Raw genomic sequence first — 14,493 nt, 5'->3', positions numbered from 1 at the left:
CAGAAAACCTCAACCATTCATAGAAAACACACTCGTGGGTGGGGATTTACGCCCACACACCAACACACTCACTCTCATACAGTATATCCCTGATGATACTCTCGGTACATCCCCGGTACTCGCTCACACACGCATACCATCACATTTGGACTGATGTATATGGGGGGGGGGGGGATTTCGGCTATGTGAACGAGTGCGTGCACGTGTTTATGAAGAGGATGTATCCGTTTCTGTAGGTTTATGGCTGAAACATAAAAAGGTAGTCTACCTAACGTGTGGGGACAGTAAATAACCATTGTAATTTAGTGTAACACCCACTGACTACTAACGACAGCTCCGAAGTGATGTGGAGCACACGGAGGGGTGACTGCGAATGTGCTCTAACATGGGTGACTATCTTGTGACGATGAAGGCAGACTGAGGGCGCACCTCCTATCAAAAAGCTACTATCGCTAAATGGTAGCATGACTTCCACAACAATTGGGGGCCATAGATTAGCTATTAAGCAGATGACGATGATGATGGATGACACGGCTGCAAGCAGGTTGCTGGTGGAAGTAAGGGGGCTCACCATGCGATTACACACGGAATGGCTGTTAAACCAAACCAAGTCTATGAGGCAACAGCATTCAGTATGGGGGATGATGGGTGTCAAAAAGAATGCACACGTGGTGACGGGCAACACACAGCATGCGACACACTCTCACTCACACACGCTCGGCTCGCGAGCGTCTTCCATTTCAGAACCTCAAAATCCACAACAGGCAGACAGACATTGTCAGTGAGCAACACACTTGCACAGCAATGTCGTAAGCTCGCATTGGCAACTCGCTTGTGAGTTTACGGCTTGAGCCGCCCTTCTCCTCCCTCTTCCCTTTTGCTTTCCCAGTCACCCTCCCTCCCTCCATCCACTCTACCTTTCTCTGCTCCTCTTTGGCCTGCTGTTGCACCAGCTGTTGCAGTTGGGCGGTGGAACTGTCACACAGCTGGCTGTAGGTGGCAGTCAGCTCGTCCATCTGGGAGGTCACCTGGGCACGTTCCTCTGGGGACAACCTAGAGGACAAACGTTTCTGTCAGTTTGAACGTGTGTGTGTGTGTGTGTGTGTGTGTGTGTGTGGATATAGGTGAGATGTTACTGAGTGCCCTATACAGTATGTGTGTTTATACAGTGGTATTAATGTGTGTAAGAGAAATCTCAACTTACTTGCTGGCCTGTTTAGACATCAGGAAGACTTGAGTGTTCCTGATAACCTTAGCCACCTCCTCCTTCTTAGCCGCTAACTGCTCACTCACGGCCTATGAACACAACACAAATGAACATTTGAAAAAAGTAAAAACTGGTACATTTATTTTAGCGGCTAAGAGAGTGTGATAGAATAAAGAACAGTGGATGCATATAATATTCAATTCCATAATATACTAGATACTTTTCATATTTCTGTACCTCCTGCGCTGCGATGGACGACTCGGCGGAGGGGTCCCCTGCTCGGCCCTGGAGGCCCTTGACCCAGCCCAGCAGCTCTGACACCTGGCCTACCCTCTGCTGCCTCTCCTCCTCCACCTCTTTCTGCAGGGGGGTGCAGAGATTATGTCACTATGATAGAAACTGATTGGCGGTACAGACAATAAATCTGACCGACACAGAGGAAGGTTGATGAAACCAGAAGAGAGAAAGAAAAACTGACAAAGAGCGAGACATACAGTACCTCTTCTTCCTCTAGCCTTCTCAGTGCATCGCTGATGTACTTGACGTGCTGCGTCGTCAAGGTAACCAGGGCTGTGTAGCGCGTGCGTAAGTCCATGAACTGGAATGGCAAAGAAATCTCTTTGATTTTGGCTTCGCACGATGACATTGGCACAGATTTCTAGAAATACATTAGCCACATTGTGACGCTCCTCTCCATCTCTCCTCACCTCCTGTGTGATGGCGTCTGATGAAGAGTGCATCCTCCTCCTCTTCCCGGTCGATTTCTGCGTCGACTCCACAAACGCTCTGAACGTCATCAGCTGCAGCTCGTAGTCCTGACGGACACAGATAGGTGTAACTTATTTACATCATAAAAAAATGTTCATTTTCTGTTTGTTGTATTGTTACGGGACATTTAGTGTGGAAACTGGCTATCCAGTAGCCTACCTCAATTTAAAATATATGACACATAGCAAGAATAATCATATTTTGAGACAGACATCAAATGACATTTTATTTGTCACAACAAATAAACCACAGGTGTAGACTATCAGTGAAATGATTACTCAGGGGTCCTTTTCCAATCATCCAAAAACATATCTCTACATTACAATGACAAAGTGATGTTGTACTCTACCTTGACAGAGGTGCAGTACTGTTTTGAGTGCGTTTGGCACTCGTCCAGTTTGGTCTGGTTCTTTTCGATGTCGGCTACTAATGCCTGAGGAGAGAATCAGGTCGAAGAGAATAGACGTTATTTACAGGTGTCACTCAACCACAGTCAGATCTTCCATTAGTTTCAATCACTCTCCTCATTAGCCTATTTTAAACAAAGCTATGGCTCATCTCTTTTTTTCCCCCAATGAACCCCTCTCTATGGCTGGGTCAATATCTTTCTATCCGCCTCTTTCTATCCGTCTCTTTCTATCCGTCTCGTTCTATCCGTCTCGTTCTATCCGTCTCGTTCTATCCGTCTCGTTCTATCCGCCTCTTTCTATCCGCCTCTTTCTATCCGCCTCTTTCTATCCGCCTCTTTCTATCCGCCTCTTTCTATCCGCCTCTTTCTATCCGCCTAGTTCCGCCTCTTTCTATCCGCCTCTTTCTATCCGCCTCTTTCTATCCGCCTCTTTCTATCCGCCTCTTTCTATCCGCCTCTTTCTATCCGCCTCTTTCTATCCTCCTCGTTCCGCCTCTTTCTATCCTCCTCGTTCCGCCTCTTTCTATCCGCCTCGTTCCTCCTCGTTCCGCCTCTTTCTATCCGCCTCGTTCCTCCTCGTTCCGCCTCTTTCTATCCGCCTCTTTCTATCCGCCTCTTTCTATCCGCCTCTTTCTATCCGCCTCTTTCTATCCGCCTCTTTCTATCCGCCTCTTTCTATCCGCCTCGTTCGGCCTCTTTCTATCCGCCTCGTTCCGCCTCTTTCTATCCGCCTCTTTCTATCCGCCTCGTTCCGCCTCTTTCTATCCGTCTCGTTCCGCCTCTTTCTATCCGCCTCGTTCCGCCTCTTTCTATCCGCCTCGTTCCGCCTCTTTCTATCCGCCTCTTTCTATCCGCCTCGTTCGGCCCCTTTCTATCCGCCTCTTTCTATCCGCCTCGTTCCGCCTCTTTCTATCCGCCTCTTTCTATCCGCCTCGTTCCGCCCCTTTCTATCCGCCTCTTTCTATCCGCCTCGTTCCGCCTCGTTCTATCCGCCTCGTTCCGCCTCGTTCTATCCGCCTCGTTCCGCCTCTTTCTATCCGCCTCTTTCTATCCGTCTCGTTCCGCCTCTTTCTATCCGCCTCGTTCCGCCTCTTTCTATCCGTCTCGTTCCGCCTCTTTCTATCCGTCTCGTTCCGCCTCTTTCTATCCGTCTCGTTCCGCCTCTTTCTATCCGTCTCGTTCCGCCTCTTTCTATCCTCCTCGTTCCGCCTCTTTCTATCCGCCTCTTTCTATCCGCCTCTTTCTATCCGCCTCTTTCTATCCGCCTCTTTCTATCCGCCTCTTTCTATCCGCCTCTTTCTATCCGCCTCGTTCCGCCTCGTTCTATCCGTCTCGTTCGGCCTGTTTCTATCCGCCTCTTTCTATCCGCCTCTTTCTATCCGTCTCGTTCGGTCTCTTTCTATCCGTCTCGTTCGGCCTCTTTCTATCCGTCTCGTTCCGCCTCTTTCTATCCGTCTCGTTCCGCCTCTTTCTATCCGTCTCGTTCCGCCTCTTTCTATCCGTCTCGTTCCGCCTCTTTTTATCCGCCTCTTTCTATCCGTCTCGTTCCGCCTCTTTCTATCCGCCTCTTTCTATCCGCCTCTTTCTATCCGCCTCTTTCTATCCGTCTCGTTCCGCCTCTTTCTATCCGCCTCTTTCTATCCGCCTCTTTCTATCCGCCTCTTTCTATCCGTCTCGTTCCGCCTCTTTCTATCCGCCTCGTTCCGCCTCTTTCTATCCGCCTCTTTCTATCCGCCTCGTTCCGCCCCTTTCTATCCGCCTCTTTCTATCCGCCTCGTTCCGCCTCTTTCTATCCGTCTCGTTCCGCCTCTTTCTATCCGCCTCGTTCCGCCTCTTTCTATCCGCCTCGTTCCGCCTCTTTCTATCCGCCTCGTTCGGTCTCCTTCCATCCCTCTCACCGTTTGTTGTGCTAGTTGTTCAGACAGAACTTTGCTGTCAGTCTGTCCAGGCTGGGTGTTCTCCTGTCTCTCAGTGGTCTCCTCTATCCAGTGGATCAGAGCAGAGTGACCATCTCTGTACTGCTGCAGGACCGAGCCCAGGGCTTCTAGCTCCCCTCGCCTGGAAAAACACACAAACACATCACATACCATTCAATAAAGTACCCAATCAGTGATATGGGTCTATGCTCTTCTCTATTTCACATTTGAACAGAACGGTGGTTTTCAAAACCTGTCCCCATCTCAAGGAAATACTGTATTCATTTAAGCATAAACCTACAGTACAAATACTGAGTAAGGATTAAGCTTCACATAAGACTTTTATAAAAACGATCTGACTAGCTTTGGCTCCATCCATCCAGCCATCTATCCATCGATCCAGCCAGCCGTCCACCACTCACCGTGTTTCCATCTGTCTCTTGACTCCGGCCCACCTCTCGGTGAGCTGGGCGGCTCTCTCCTGGTAGCGCTCCAGCTCCGGGCTACGGTCTGGGTGGAGCCTGTTCAGCTGAGTCCCCGCCTCTCGGGCCTTCTGTACCGCCGACTGCAGGGAGCTAAACACCCCTTCCTGATCCTCAAGCTCCGACTGCCACGTCTGGAGTGAAGGGGAGACGCAGAGAACCAGCACACAGACACACTCCCATCATTAACAGACAAATAGTAATATTGGTCCATGCATCGTCTTTGTGGGCATTAATAACTTTGTCATGCGTTTGTACTACCCAGTATCTGAATTAGTGGGATTAGTAGATAGTTTGGTCTTTCATTGTATCTGCCAGTCTCTTACCCCCAGTTGTTCCCGTAGGGCCTGGATGGCGTTGGTGTCTACAGGCACGATGTCCTCCTCACTCAGCCTGCTCTCGTACCTCTTCACCTGGCTCTCTGCAGCCTGCAAGCTGTACATCAGCACATCCACTGTCTTCAGCCTGAGAGAAAAAGGGGAAGCGCATGATATTTAAGTGAAGTATATTGGTTAAGAGAGGGTATTTTGACTGTGTGAGCGCGCGAGTGCGGCCAACCCACTTGTGCAGGTAGACGGAGGAGAGGTTGTGTAGTCTGTCGATCTTCTCCACAGCCAGGTTGAGTTCAGAGCGCAGCACGGGGACACTGGAGGAGGTGGGCTTCTCCTCAAAGAAACTCACACAGCGACTTGACACCTCACCAAGACTGGTCCGCAGACCATCCAGGTCTGACTGCAGTTTCTGACACCGGGAATAAGGGTTAGTCTTGATTTGTATATTCATTATACAGCATTAAAGTTGAAACATGAAAATAAATGAAAGCAACTGAATAAAGTTAGTGCGGGTCTCCTTTTTGTTGGCAGATGAATAAGAGGGTTAAGGACTCTGGTGACCAGCAGATGGGGCTGTGGCGCAATTCTGACCTCCTGCTCTGCAATTTGAACAGTGTTGTCGACGCTGTCACCGGATCGGTTGCTAGGGGGAGGAGTCTGAATGCCGCGCATCAGCCTTTGCTCCGCCTCCTCCAGACGCAGTTTAATGTTCTGGAGCTCTGACAGGTAGGACCGAGAGACAGACTCATCCTTCTCCACTGGAGAGAGCGAGAGGGACAGAAAGAGAGAGAGAGAAAGAGAGAGCGAGGAGGTGGTGGAAAGAGGGGGAGAGTAGATGAAAGATGAAAAGAAAGAGAGAGAGAGGAAGGGGTAGAGAAAGGGGGAGAGTAAATGGAGACAGATGGGAGCGGGAGTGGGGAGATAAGACAAGAGAGATAATTGAATTTCAATCCCACTTAATTGGGTCAATGCACCATCAGAAAACCCTTTCATTAGAATCCCCAATGTTGCCCTCAGGCCCCAAATGTGGATGAAGCCAAGACTGGGTGAAGTGAGCGGATGCACTCTGTCGAACTTCCTGTACCCATGCAAAACAGACACACACGTCTTTTGAGTTAACTATTTACAGTTGAAGTCGGAAGTTTACATAGACCTTAAACAAATACATTTAAAACCCAGTTTTTCACACGTTTAATCCAAGTAACAATTCCTTGTCTTAGGTCAGTTAGGATCAGCACTTTATTTGAAGAATGTGAAGTGTCAGAATAATAGTAGAGAGATGATTTATTTAAGCTTTTATTTCTTTCATCACATTCCCAGTGGGTCAGAAGTTTACATACACTCAATTAGTATTTGGTAGCATTGCCTTTAAACTGTTTAACTTGGGTCAAACGTTTTGGGTAGCCTTCCACAAGTTTCCCACAATAAGCTTCCCACAATTCCTCCTTGCTCACACACGCCTTTTCAGTTCTGCCCACACATTTTCTATAGGATTGAGGTCAGGGCTTTGTGATGACCACTCCAATACCTTGACTTTGTTGTCCTTAAGCCATTTTGCCACAACTTTGGAAGTATGCTTGGGGTCATTGTCCATTTGGAAGACTCATTTGCGTCCAAGCTTTAACTTCCTGACTGATGTCTTGAGATATTGCTTCAATATATCCACATAACTTTCCTTTCTCATGATGAATCTATTTTGTGAAGTGCACCAGTCCCTCCTGCAGCAAAGCACCCCCACAATATGATGCTGCCACCCCAGTGCTTCACGGTTGGGATGGTGTTCTTCAGCTTGCAAGCCTCTCCCTTTTTCTCCAAACATAACGATGGTCATTATGGCCAAACGGTTCTATTTTTGTTTCCCTCTGTGTCGAGGGCATTTCTCCAAAAAGTACAATCTTTGTCCCCATGTGCAGTTGCAAACCGTAGTCTGGCTATTTTATGGCTTCTTCCTTGTTGAGTGGCCTTTCAGGTTATGTCGATGTTTTACTGTGGATATAGATACTTTTGTACCCGTTTCCTTCAGCATCTTCACAAGGTCCTTTGCTGTTGTTCTGATTGATTTGTTTGTACAGATTATTATTGTTTGTACAGATGAACGTGGTACCTTCAGGCATTTGGAAATTGTTCCCAAGGATGAACCAGGTCTTGGCTGATTTCTTTTGATTTTTCCATGATGTCAAGCAAAGAGGCACTGAGTTTGAAGGTAGGCCTTGAAATGCATCCACAGGTACACCTCCAATTGACTCAAATTATGTCAATTAGCATATCAGAAGCTTCTAAAGCCAAGACACCATTTTCTGGAATTTTCCAAGCTGTTTAAAGGCACAGTCAACTTAGTGGATGTAAACTTCTGACCCGCTGGAATTGGGACAGTGAATTATAAGTGAAATAATCTGTCTGTGAACAATTCTTGGAAAAATGACTTGTGTCATGCACAAAGTAGATGTCCTAACCAACTTGCCAAAACTATAGTTTGTTAACTCGAAATTTGTGGAGTGGGTGAAAAACGAGTTTTAATGATTCCAACATAAGTGTATGTAAACTTCCGACTTCAACTGTATGTGCTCTATAAATAATTTGGCTGAATCTAAATACTACCAAGCAAGTAAAGGTAAGTAAGTATGTGAGCAAAGCAAGTCAAACTCTACACTCCCTCCCAATTCTCCACCCTTTCCCCTGAAACGTGCACTACCCCTCGTGCATTTAAAACCAAAGGACTTGTCTACGCATGGCCTCCAATACCAATCCTCTGCTTTTAAATCCAAGGGAGTGAACAAGAGCACACATCAGAGAAAAGGCTGGAGAATTGGGACTGAGACACCGTATCTGTCCATCTACCTGTCTCCATGTTGACCAGCAGGTCCTGGCAGTGTTCCTGGGCGGTGTGGGCGTCTCTCTCCAGCTCGCGTCTCTCGGTCGGGGTGAAGAGGGCGCTCTCTTTGCTGTCAGAGAGGAAGTCAGCCAGGTGGGCCTCCAAGTGGTCCAGAGCCTGGTCCCTCGCCACAGGGGGCTGGGAACGTACCTGAGGGGTTAGGGAGAGAGAGGTGTACGTCAGATAAATGTATGAGTAGTGGTTGATTTTATATGCCAGTCAAAAAAAGCATGTATACACACAGTAGATACATTTCAGAAAACGTGACAGAGATCGCAGAATAAAGTCAGATACTTATTTCTATTGTGGTCCCTAAAGTGCTGTTGATATGTGTATTAATTAACATGCATTAAGCCGTTATTCATAGGTAATAAGGCATGAAGTCGATATGAACACATTAGCAGATGGAGGAGAAAGAGGAAGATGTATGACAGAGGGACCATTACACCATGAAGTAAGTAAGCAATATGAGATAAAAGCTATCAGCCTGAGAGGGAGAGAGCAGGAAATGAGTCAATTGAAATAAATTCATTAGGCCCTAATCTATGGATTTCACATGACTGGGAATACAGATGTGCATCTGTTGGTCACAGATACCTTAAAATAAAAATGGGCCTCAGGATCTCATCACGGTATCAAATGCAATTGTGTTTGTTGTCTGTAGCTTATGCCTGCCCATACCATAACCCCACCACCACGGGGCACTTTATTCACAACGTTGACATAAGCAAATTGCTTGCCCACACAATGCCATAAAACGTGGTCTGCGGTTGTAAGGCTTATGGTAGAGAAATTAACATTACATTCTCTGTCAACAGCTCTGGTGGACATTCCTGCAGTCAGCATGCCAGTTGCACGCTCCCTCAAAACTTGAGACATTTGTGGCATTTTGTTGTGTGACAAAACTGTACATTTTAGAGTGGCCTTTTATTGTCCCCAGCACAAGGTCCACCTGTGTAATGAACATGCTGTTTAATCAGCTACTTGATATGCCACACCTGTCAGGTGGATGGATAATCTGGGCAAAGGAGAAATTCTTACTAACAGGGATGTAAACAAATTTGTGCACAGAATTTGAGCAAAATAAGCTTTTTGTGCGAATGGAAAATGTCTGGGATCTTTTATTTCAGCTCAGGAAACATGGGACCAACACTTTACATGTTGCGTTTATATTTTGTTCAGTGTATAAGAAATAGAACAGTTATGTTGACAGATGAGCAATACGATATGTCCGTCATAGATGTACTGCGACATGGACAGAGAGAGCGCGGGAGAGAGAAATATGCTTGGAAGAAACCAGAGGAAACAGAGCAGTTAGGTGAGAGATATGTGGTTGAAGACTTGGATGTTGACACGTAGAGTTAAAACAGTGTCTAACCGTGTCCAGGCTCCAGGAGGAGACGGTCCTGATGTCTTTCTGCAGGTAGTGCCAGGACACCACACTCTTCATGCTGACGTGTAGATTGTGCCATAGAGACATCACGTTCTGGTACAGCTGCTCCATCCTACAACACATGGAATTACATTTCAATATACAGCAGGGTTAGGTATGAGTGTGTGTGTGTGTGTGTGTGTGCATCCGCCTGTGTGTAAGTATGTGTGTTGATCTGCTCATGTGTGTGCCTGCGTGCATGTCTATGTATGTGAACTGTGTGTGTGTGTGCGTGCACATTCGTGCATGTGCGCACGTTCATGCATTTGTGCATATGTGTGTGTGTGTACCTGCTGGCGGTGTCCATGGCCTCCTGGTTGGGCGGTGGCACGGTGAAGCAGACCGACGGCACCATAGCCTCGTTTCCACTGGGGCTGATCACCTTCCATTTAGTCCTCTGAGAGTTGTCCCCCAACACACACTCCTCACCTCGGCTGATGGTGATCTACAGGGGGGGGGGGAGATACAGATACACAGAGAAGGGGAGGAGGAGAGAAAACAAATGGAAACGTAAAGGCTTACGGCAACAAACAAATAATACAAACCAAAATGCAAACGTTCATGAGTTTAATGTGGTTAGCAAAAGCCCTAACAACTGAAAGAGAAACTCGAATCTACCACAAGAACCGTGCCATATGGAATCGAGCAGCCATTTACAAACCATGGGACTTGAACAGTATCCTTTGGACTGAAAATGGCTAGATGTGCCCACACTCATTACAATATTAGTTGACATCTGGCCAACAAATACAGAGAGCTAGGGTAGTAGAAGTTTCAATTTGGCATAGTACGGGTGTGGTTTCCGAAGTTCTTCATTATTGATTTTGTATATAAAAAATAATAATGATAATTGTCTAGCTCAGCAAAGCGAGGTCTGTGCATCTAAAACAGCTTCCCCCGGCCCCACCCCCCTCTCACCCCATCCCCTGCACACACACAGAAACACTGCAAAGTAAATGTACAGAAAAGCTTACGACTGCGGCTAAACTAGTCTCGCTGACTGAGTAACCTGGGGGTACTGTTTTCAGTCGTGTGGTTACGTCACGCTTTCACCAACTGATCTGGGACTTCAGCTAATAATGGTCGTGAATCCAAACCGATATACAAGAAAAACTGCTCCTAAATCACTTGATAAGAGCGTAGAGTAACCAGGGAGTATTCAGCGTGCCGTGTACAAGCTGAGCGCTGAGGTGAGAGAAGGTGAACATCGGCAGTAATACCTGAACGTTAGCCTTGACAGCCCAGCGGACACACGAGAAGAAGGGAGAGAGGAAGAGACGGAGGAGTGAAAGATGGAGGGTAGGAAGGGGAAACGGTAGGATGGAGAAGACATAAAAGAGGGGAGAGAGAGATTATTTTGCGATCGTGTCATGAAGACCTTGTCCGGGCAATGTGTGTTTAATTTAAAGTGGCCCATAGTTGGTGTCAATGGAAAAGTGTGTGTGTGTGTGCATGCATTTCTAGTAGTCGCAGATGAAGGAAAGGAGAATGGAGGAAGCCACTCATGACTATTGAGATGCACCCCTGCGGTAATCACTGCACCTCCACCAGACCAGAATGTAATGATACCTTGCACACGCCTTACTGGTCAAACCGTCACAGTCCCAGAGAGAGTCACACAGCAAGAGTAAAATAGCTGTGTCCGAAGCCACCTCCTGTCCCTATGCAATACCACAGGAGTGGTAATGCAGATTCAGATTTTTGCCTGAGTCTGCACAAGTGGGAGAAATTCATAATTCCTAGCGTTTAGCTTCTCTGCTAGCATCCCGCAGCACTTTGGGCCTGGTTGTAGACAGGCTTCGCATGTTAATGTGAGCGTGAGGTGAGTGTGGTGTCTGTGGCCAAAAGGTATTCTCTTCTCATGAATCATTACTTGACTTTGGAGTGGCTACCGTGGGCTCTTTAACAAGTGTTGGCTTTCCAGTATGATATAATGGCATAATCTAATATTGCTGTGTTCTTAGCTGAAAAATAAAATCGATGAAAAAGGTCGAGCCATTAAAAAAAGAAAAATGCCATTTGAATGTCCCTATGAGCAGGATATGACGGTCAAAAAACATGATCATGAATACTAAGGAGAACTGAGCCCACTCTGCCAAAATCTGACCACTTATCTGTTCTCAAGCAACATAATAATGTCAAGTGATGTCATTGCAGCCTGGTAGTGCCACTAGACAACATTTCAAGAGCTCTAATGCAGCACTCTTGCAATCAACACCGTACATCTAAAACCCTATGTGGGGGACACAGTTTAAATTCACACTTGAATAATACATGCTATTGAAGCAACTAAACATGTTGACTGGGTCTATATACCAGAAATGGCATGGTGAAAGCAGCCAATGATGAAAGCTGATCGCTTGAAGATGCACCATATTGGTTTGCTAAGGTGTAGGTGGTGCTGAGAAGGGTTGTGCAGGGCAGAGAAGAAACAATTGGCGGAAGGATACAGTTAGGTGACCTGGGTTGTATTCGCTGGGGCACATAACAGAAAAAGTCCAGGCAGTTCCTCATTGTGCGACTATGTTTTCCTCCGTTTGGTGCCTAATGAACATGACCCTGGTATTGTCACGATAGTGTGGGTGTGGTGAGGGGTGCCGTACCTCTATCTGCCGGTAGTCACAGATGGCGCGGATGGGCGTGGTGCTTCCCAGGGTGCTCTCTGCGCTGCGGGGGCGGAGCTGCACCACCGTCTTGGCCCGGCCCACCAGGCTGGCCACCGAGCTGCGGTACTCAATCAGCTGCTCCTTCTCCTCCTGTGAGGTACAGCCATTGGTCAGTGAGGGTGTCAATCACTTAACCAATCAAATCAGTCAGTCAAGTAGTAAGCTTTTGTGGTACTGTGTGTGATCGATAGGCCTGGACTGTTACAGTATATACCACAATGACAAGTTAGAAGATAAATAACTGCCTTAGTGGAACACATGATAACACCTTTGATTAGGATCTATTTCCCTGTTTGTGGGTGTTGCTGCCTTGCTATGTTGTTGTCTTAGGTCTCTCTTTATGTGGTGTCGTCTCTCGTAGTGGTGTGTGTTTGTCCTATATTTATATTTGATGTATTATTTTTGAATCCCAACACCAGGAGGACTTTTGTCTTTATTTTACCTTTATTTAACTTGGCAAGTCAGTTAAGAACAAATTATTATTTACAACGATGGCCTAGGAATAGTGTGTTAACTGCATGGTTCAGGGGCAGAACGACAGATTTTTACCTTGTTAGCTCGGGGATTCGATCTAGCAACCTTCCGGTTACTGGCCCAACGCTCTAACCACTAGGCTACCTGCCACCCCCTTTTGGTAGGCCGTCATTGTAAATAAGAATTTGCTCTTAACTGACTTGCCTAGTTAAATAATGGTTCAATAAAAATACAAAATGAAGGTTTAACAGAGGCTTAAGCTGAGCTAAGGGCCAGAGTGAGGAAAGCGCTAATATGACTTGCCCTTCAGAGCTTCAATTAACATTGAAATAGCATTAGCAACGGGTTAGCAGTATTAGAGGTGGACCATGAGCCAAGAGGCCAATACGGAAAACAAAATGGTGGCGGGAAAGAAACAGCCACTTCAGATACATTTTGGGATATAGCCATTGCTTATCCATTGATATAGCCATTACTTATCCATTGATATAGCCATTACTTATCCATTGATTGAATATGAAATGGAAGAATGAATTGTGAGTTAAATGGGTCGAGGTATTTTCATTAGTTAGAATAATCATAAAGGCATTGCATCTGTCTAACAGTGCTTTTGGTGGTTGTTTTCATGGAATATAGCAAAGCAGGCATCCGTCAAAGTCCTGTTTAATCTCCCCAGTGAGAACACACACACACACACACACACACACACACACACACACACACACACACACACACACACACACACACACACACAGCACTGGAAATGTAATCAACCGCCTAGTGCTTAATACCCCGCTTCAGAACAAAAACACACATGCTGCCTCAAACTGAGTGCAGTGAAGTGCTCGTCATTTGGTATCTTGAAATGAGGCGAGCACGTATGAAACACCCCGAGACACGCAACAAACACATCTACATGTATATATCCTGAGTGGCCATCCATCCCCCCCTCCATATAAACCACGTAATCAGACTTCCTGTAGGAATGTAAACACGCAGTGTAATTACATTGACTTCTACAAGTATTATCACGGCCGCTAAGGGCACAACGCCTTTCCCTTCCATGACTGTTGACTTTTAATATCAGTCTATCCGCTCTAGTGTCTACACCTCGATCATTCCCCTGCAGCCTAGACCTGTGTCAGACAACCAGTCGCCCTCTCATCTCTCTGTCCAGGGAGGATACGCCCGCTGCTCCCAGTGCTTAGGCCCGCGGAGTCGTGCCCGCTTCCAAGTGTACCATGTGCTGTGTGTCGGGGTGCATGGTGGTGGCTGCGAATCAGCAGAGGCACACTAAAGTAGATTAGACGGGCCTACGCAGCGTCGATGAGGCAGCTTAAGACTTACAGTGTCAACAGCTAGCCAACGTCTACAGTATTAGCATGACATTAGCCTCAGCTAGCTGTAGATAATGTTACTAAGCGAGTCAGAAGTGTCGAGGTGACGTAGCTTATTAGCTTAAAATGTGGATAAGCTATAATCACGTGCCTAAGCTTTTCACTGGAAAATACCCGAATGATTAGAGCTAACTAGCTGTTAGGCTACAGAATTTGCAGGAGTTGAGGTGTTTTGACAAATTAGTGGGGTGCGTTTGAAGGTTTGGTCCAACAGCATTTGGGGGACTAATAGTCTAGTGAACAACAAGTGACAGTACCATAGAGTCTTGCAGCAGGTCCTCCAGCTTGCCCAGCCTGCTGTTCTTGTCACAGGTGTACTGTCTCTTTATGGTGTCCTGGAGCTGACGCAGGTACGTCTCGCAGTCCCGTGCGTCACTCACAAACTGACAGGAGGCAATACGAACGCAACACACAGAGATCAGCATCAGGACTAGATATGGAATCCAGAAACAGCTGCTAGATGAGATATTCTATATTTAACCTCTTTCTGTTCACCTTATTTTCAGGTTTTAGAAGATGAAATAGCTTTACACTCCCA

General features: G+C 46.6%; 1 protein-coding gene across 37 annotated transcripts in view; it reads right to left on the bottom strand.

Moving 5' to 3' along the window:
* Positions 1–14,493, bottom strand: part of LOC106588461 (microtubule-actin cross-linking factor 1) — a 279,550-nt gene that overhangs the window by 101,072 nt on the left and 163,985 nt on the right. For 34 of the 37 annotated variants that reach the window (XM_045709357.1, XM_045709358.1, XM_045709361.1 and 31 more), the window contains 17 exons: positions 14,213–14,338; positions 12,022–12,174; positions 10,639–10,650; positions 9,709–9,863; positions 9,365–9,491; positions 7,953–8,136; positions 5,706–5,872; positions 5,345–5,523; positions 5,109–5,247; positions 4,723–4,916; positions 4,283–4,442; positions 2,325–2,408; positions 1,915–2,022; positions 1,707–1,805; positions 1,445–1,567; positions 1,205–1,296; positions 918–1,053 (listed from right to left, as the gene is read on the bottom strand). In XM_045709357.1, the coding sequence (XP_045565313.1) occupies positions 918–1,053; positions 1,205–1,296; positions 1,445–1,567; positions 1,707–1,805; positions 1,915–2,022; positions 2,325–2,408; positions 4,283–4,442; positions 4,723–4,916; positions 5,109–5,247; positions 5,345–5,523; positions 5,706–5,872; positions 7,953–8,136; positions 9,365–9,491; positions 9,709–9,863; positions 10,639–10,650; positions 12,022–12,174; positions 14,213–14,338 (2,238 nt within the window). The remainder of the gene's footprint in view (positions 1–917; positions 1,054–1,204; positions 1,297–1,444; positions 1,568–1,706; positions 1,806–1,914; positions 2,023–2,324; positions 2,409–4,282; positions 4,443–4,722; positions 4,917–5,108; positions 5,248–5,344; positions 5,524–5,705; positions 5,873–7,952; positions 8,137–9,364; positions 9,492–9,708; positions 9,864–10,638; positions 10,651–12,021; positions 12,175–14,212; positions 14,339–14,493) is intronic. The other 3 variants (XM_045709359.1, XM_045709362.1, XM_045709333.1) reach the window with 1 other exon arrangement.

The sequence above is a fragment of the Salmo salar genome, chromosome ssa27 (assembly GCF_905237065.1).
Source record: "Salmo salar chromosome ssa27, Ssal_v3.1, whole genome shotgun sequence".
Taxonomy (NCBI): domain Eukaryota; kingdom Metazoa; phylum Chordata; class Actinopteri; order Salmoniformes; family Salmonidae; genus Salmo; species Salmo salar.
This window is presented reverse-complemented; position numbering and strand designations above follow the sequence as displayed.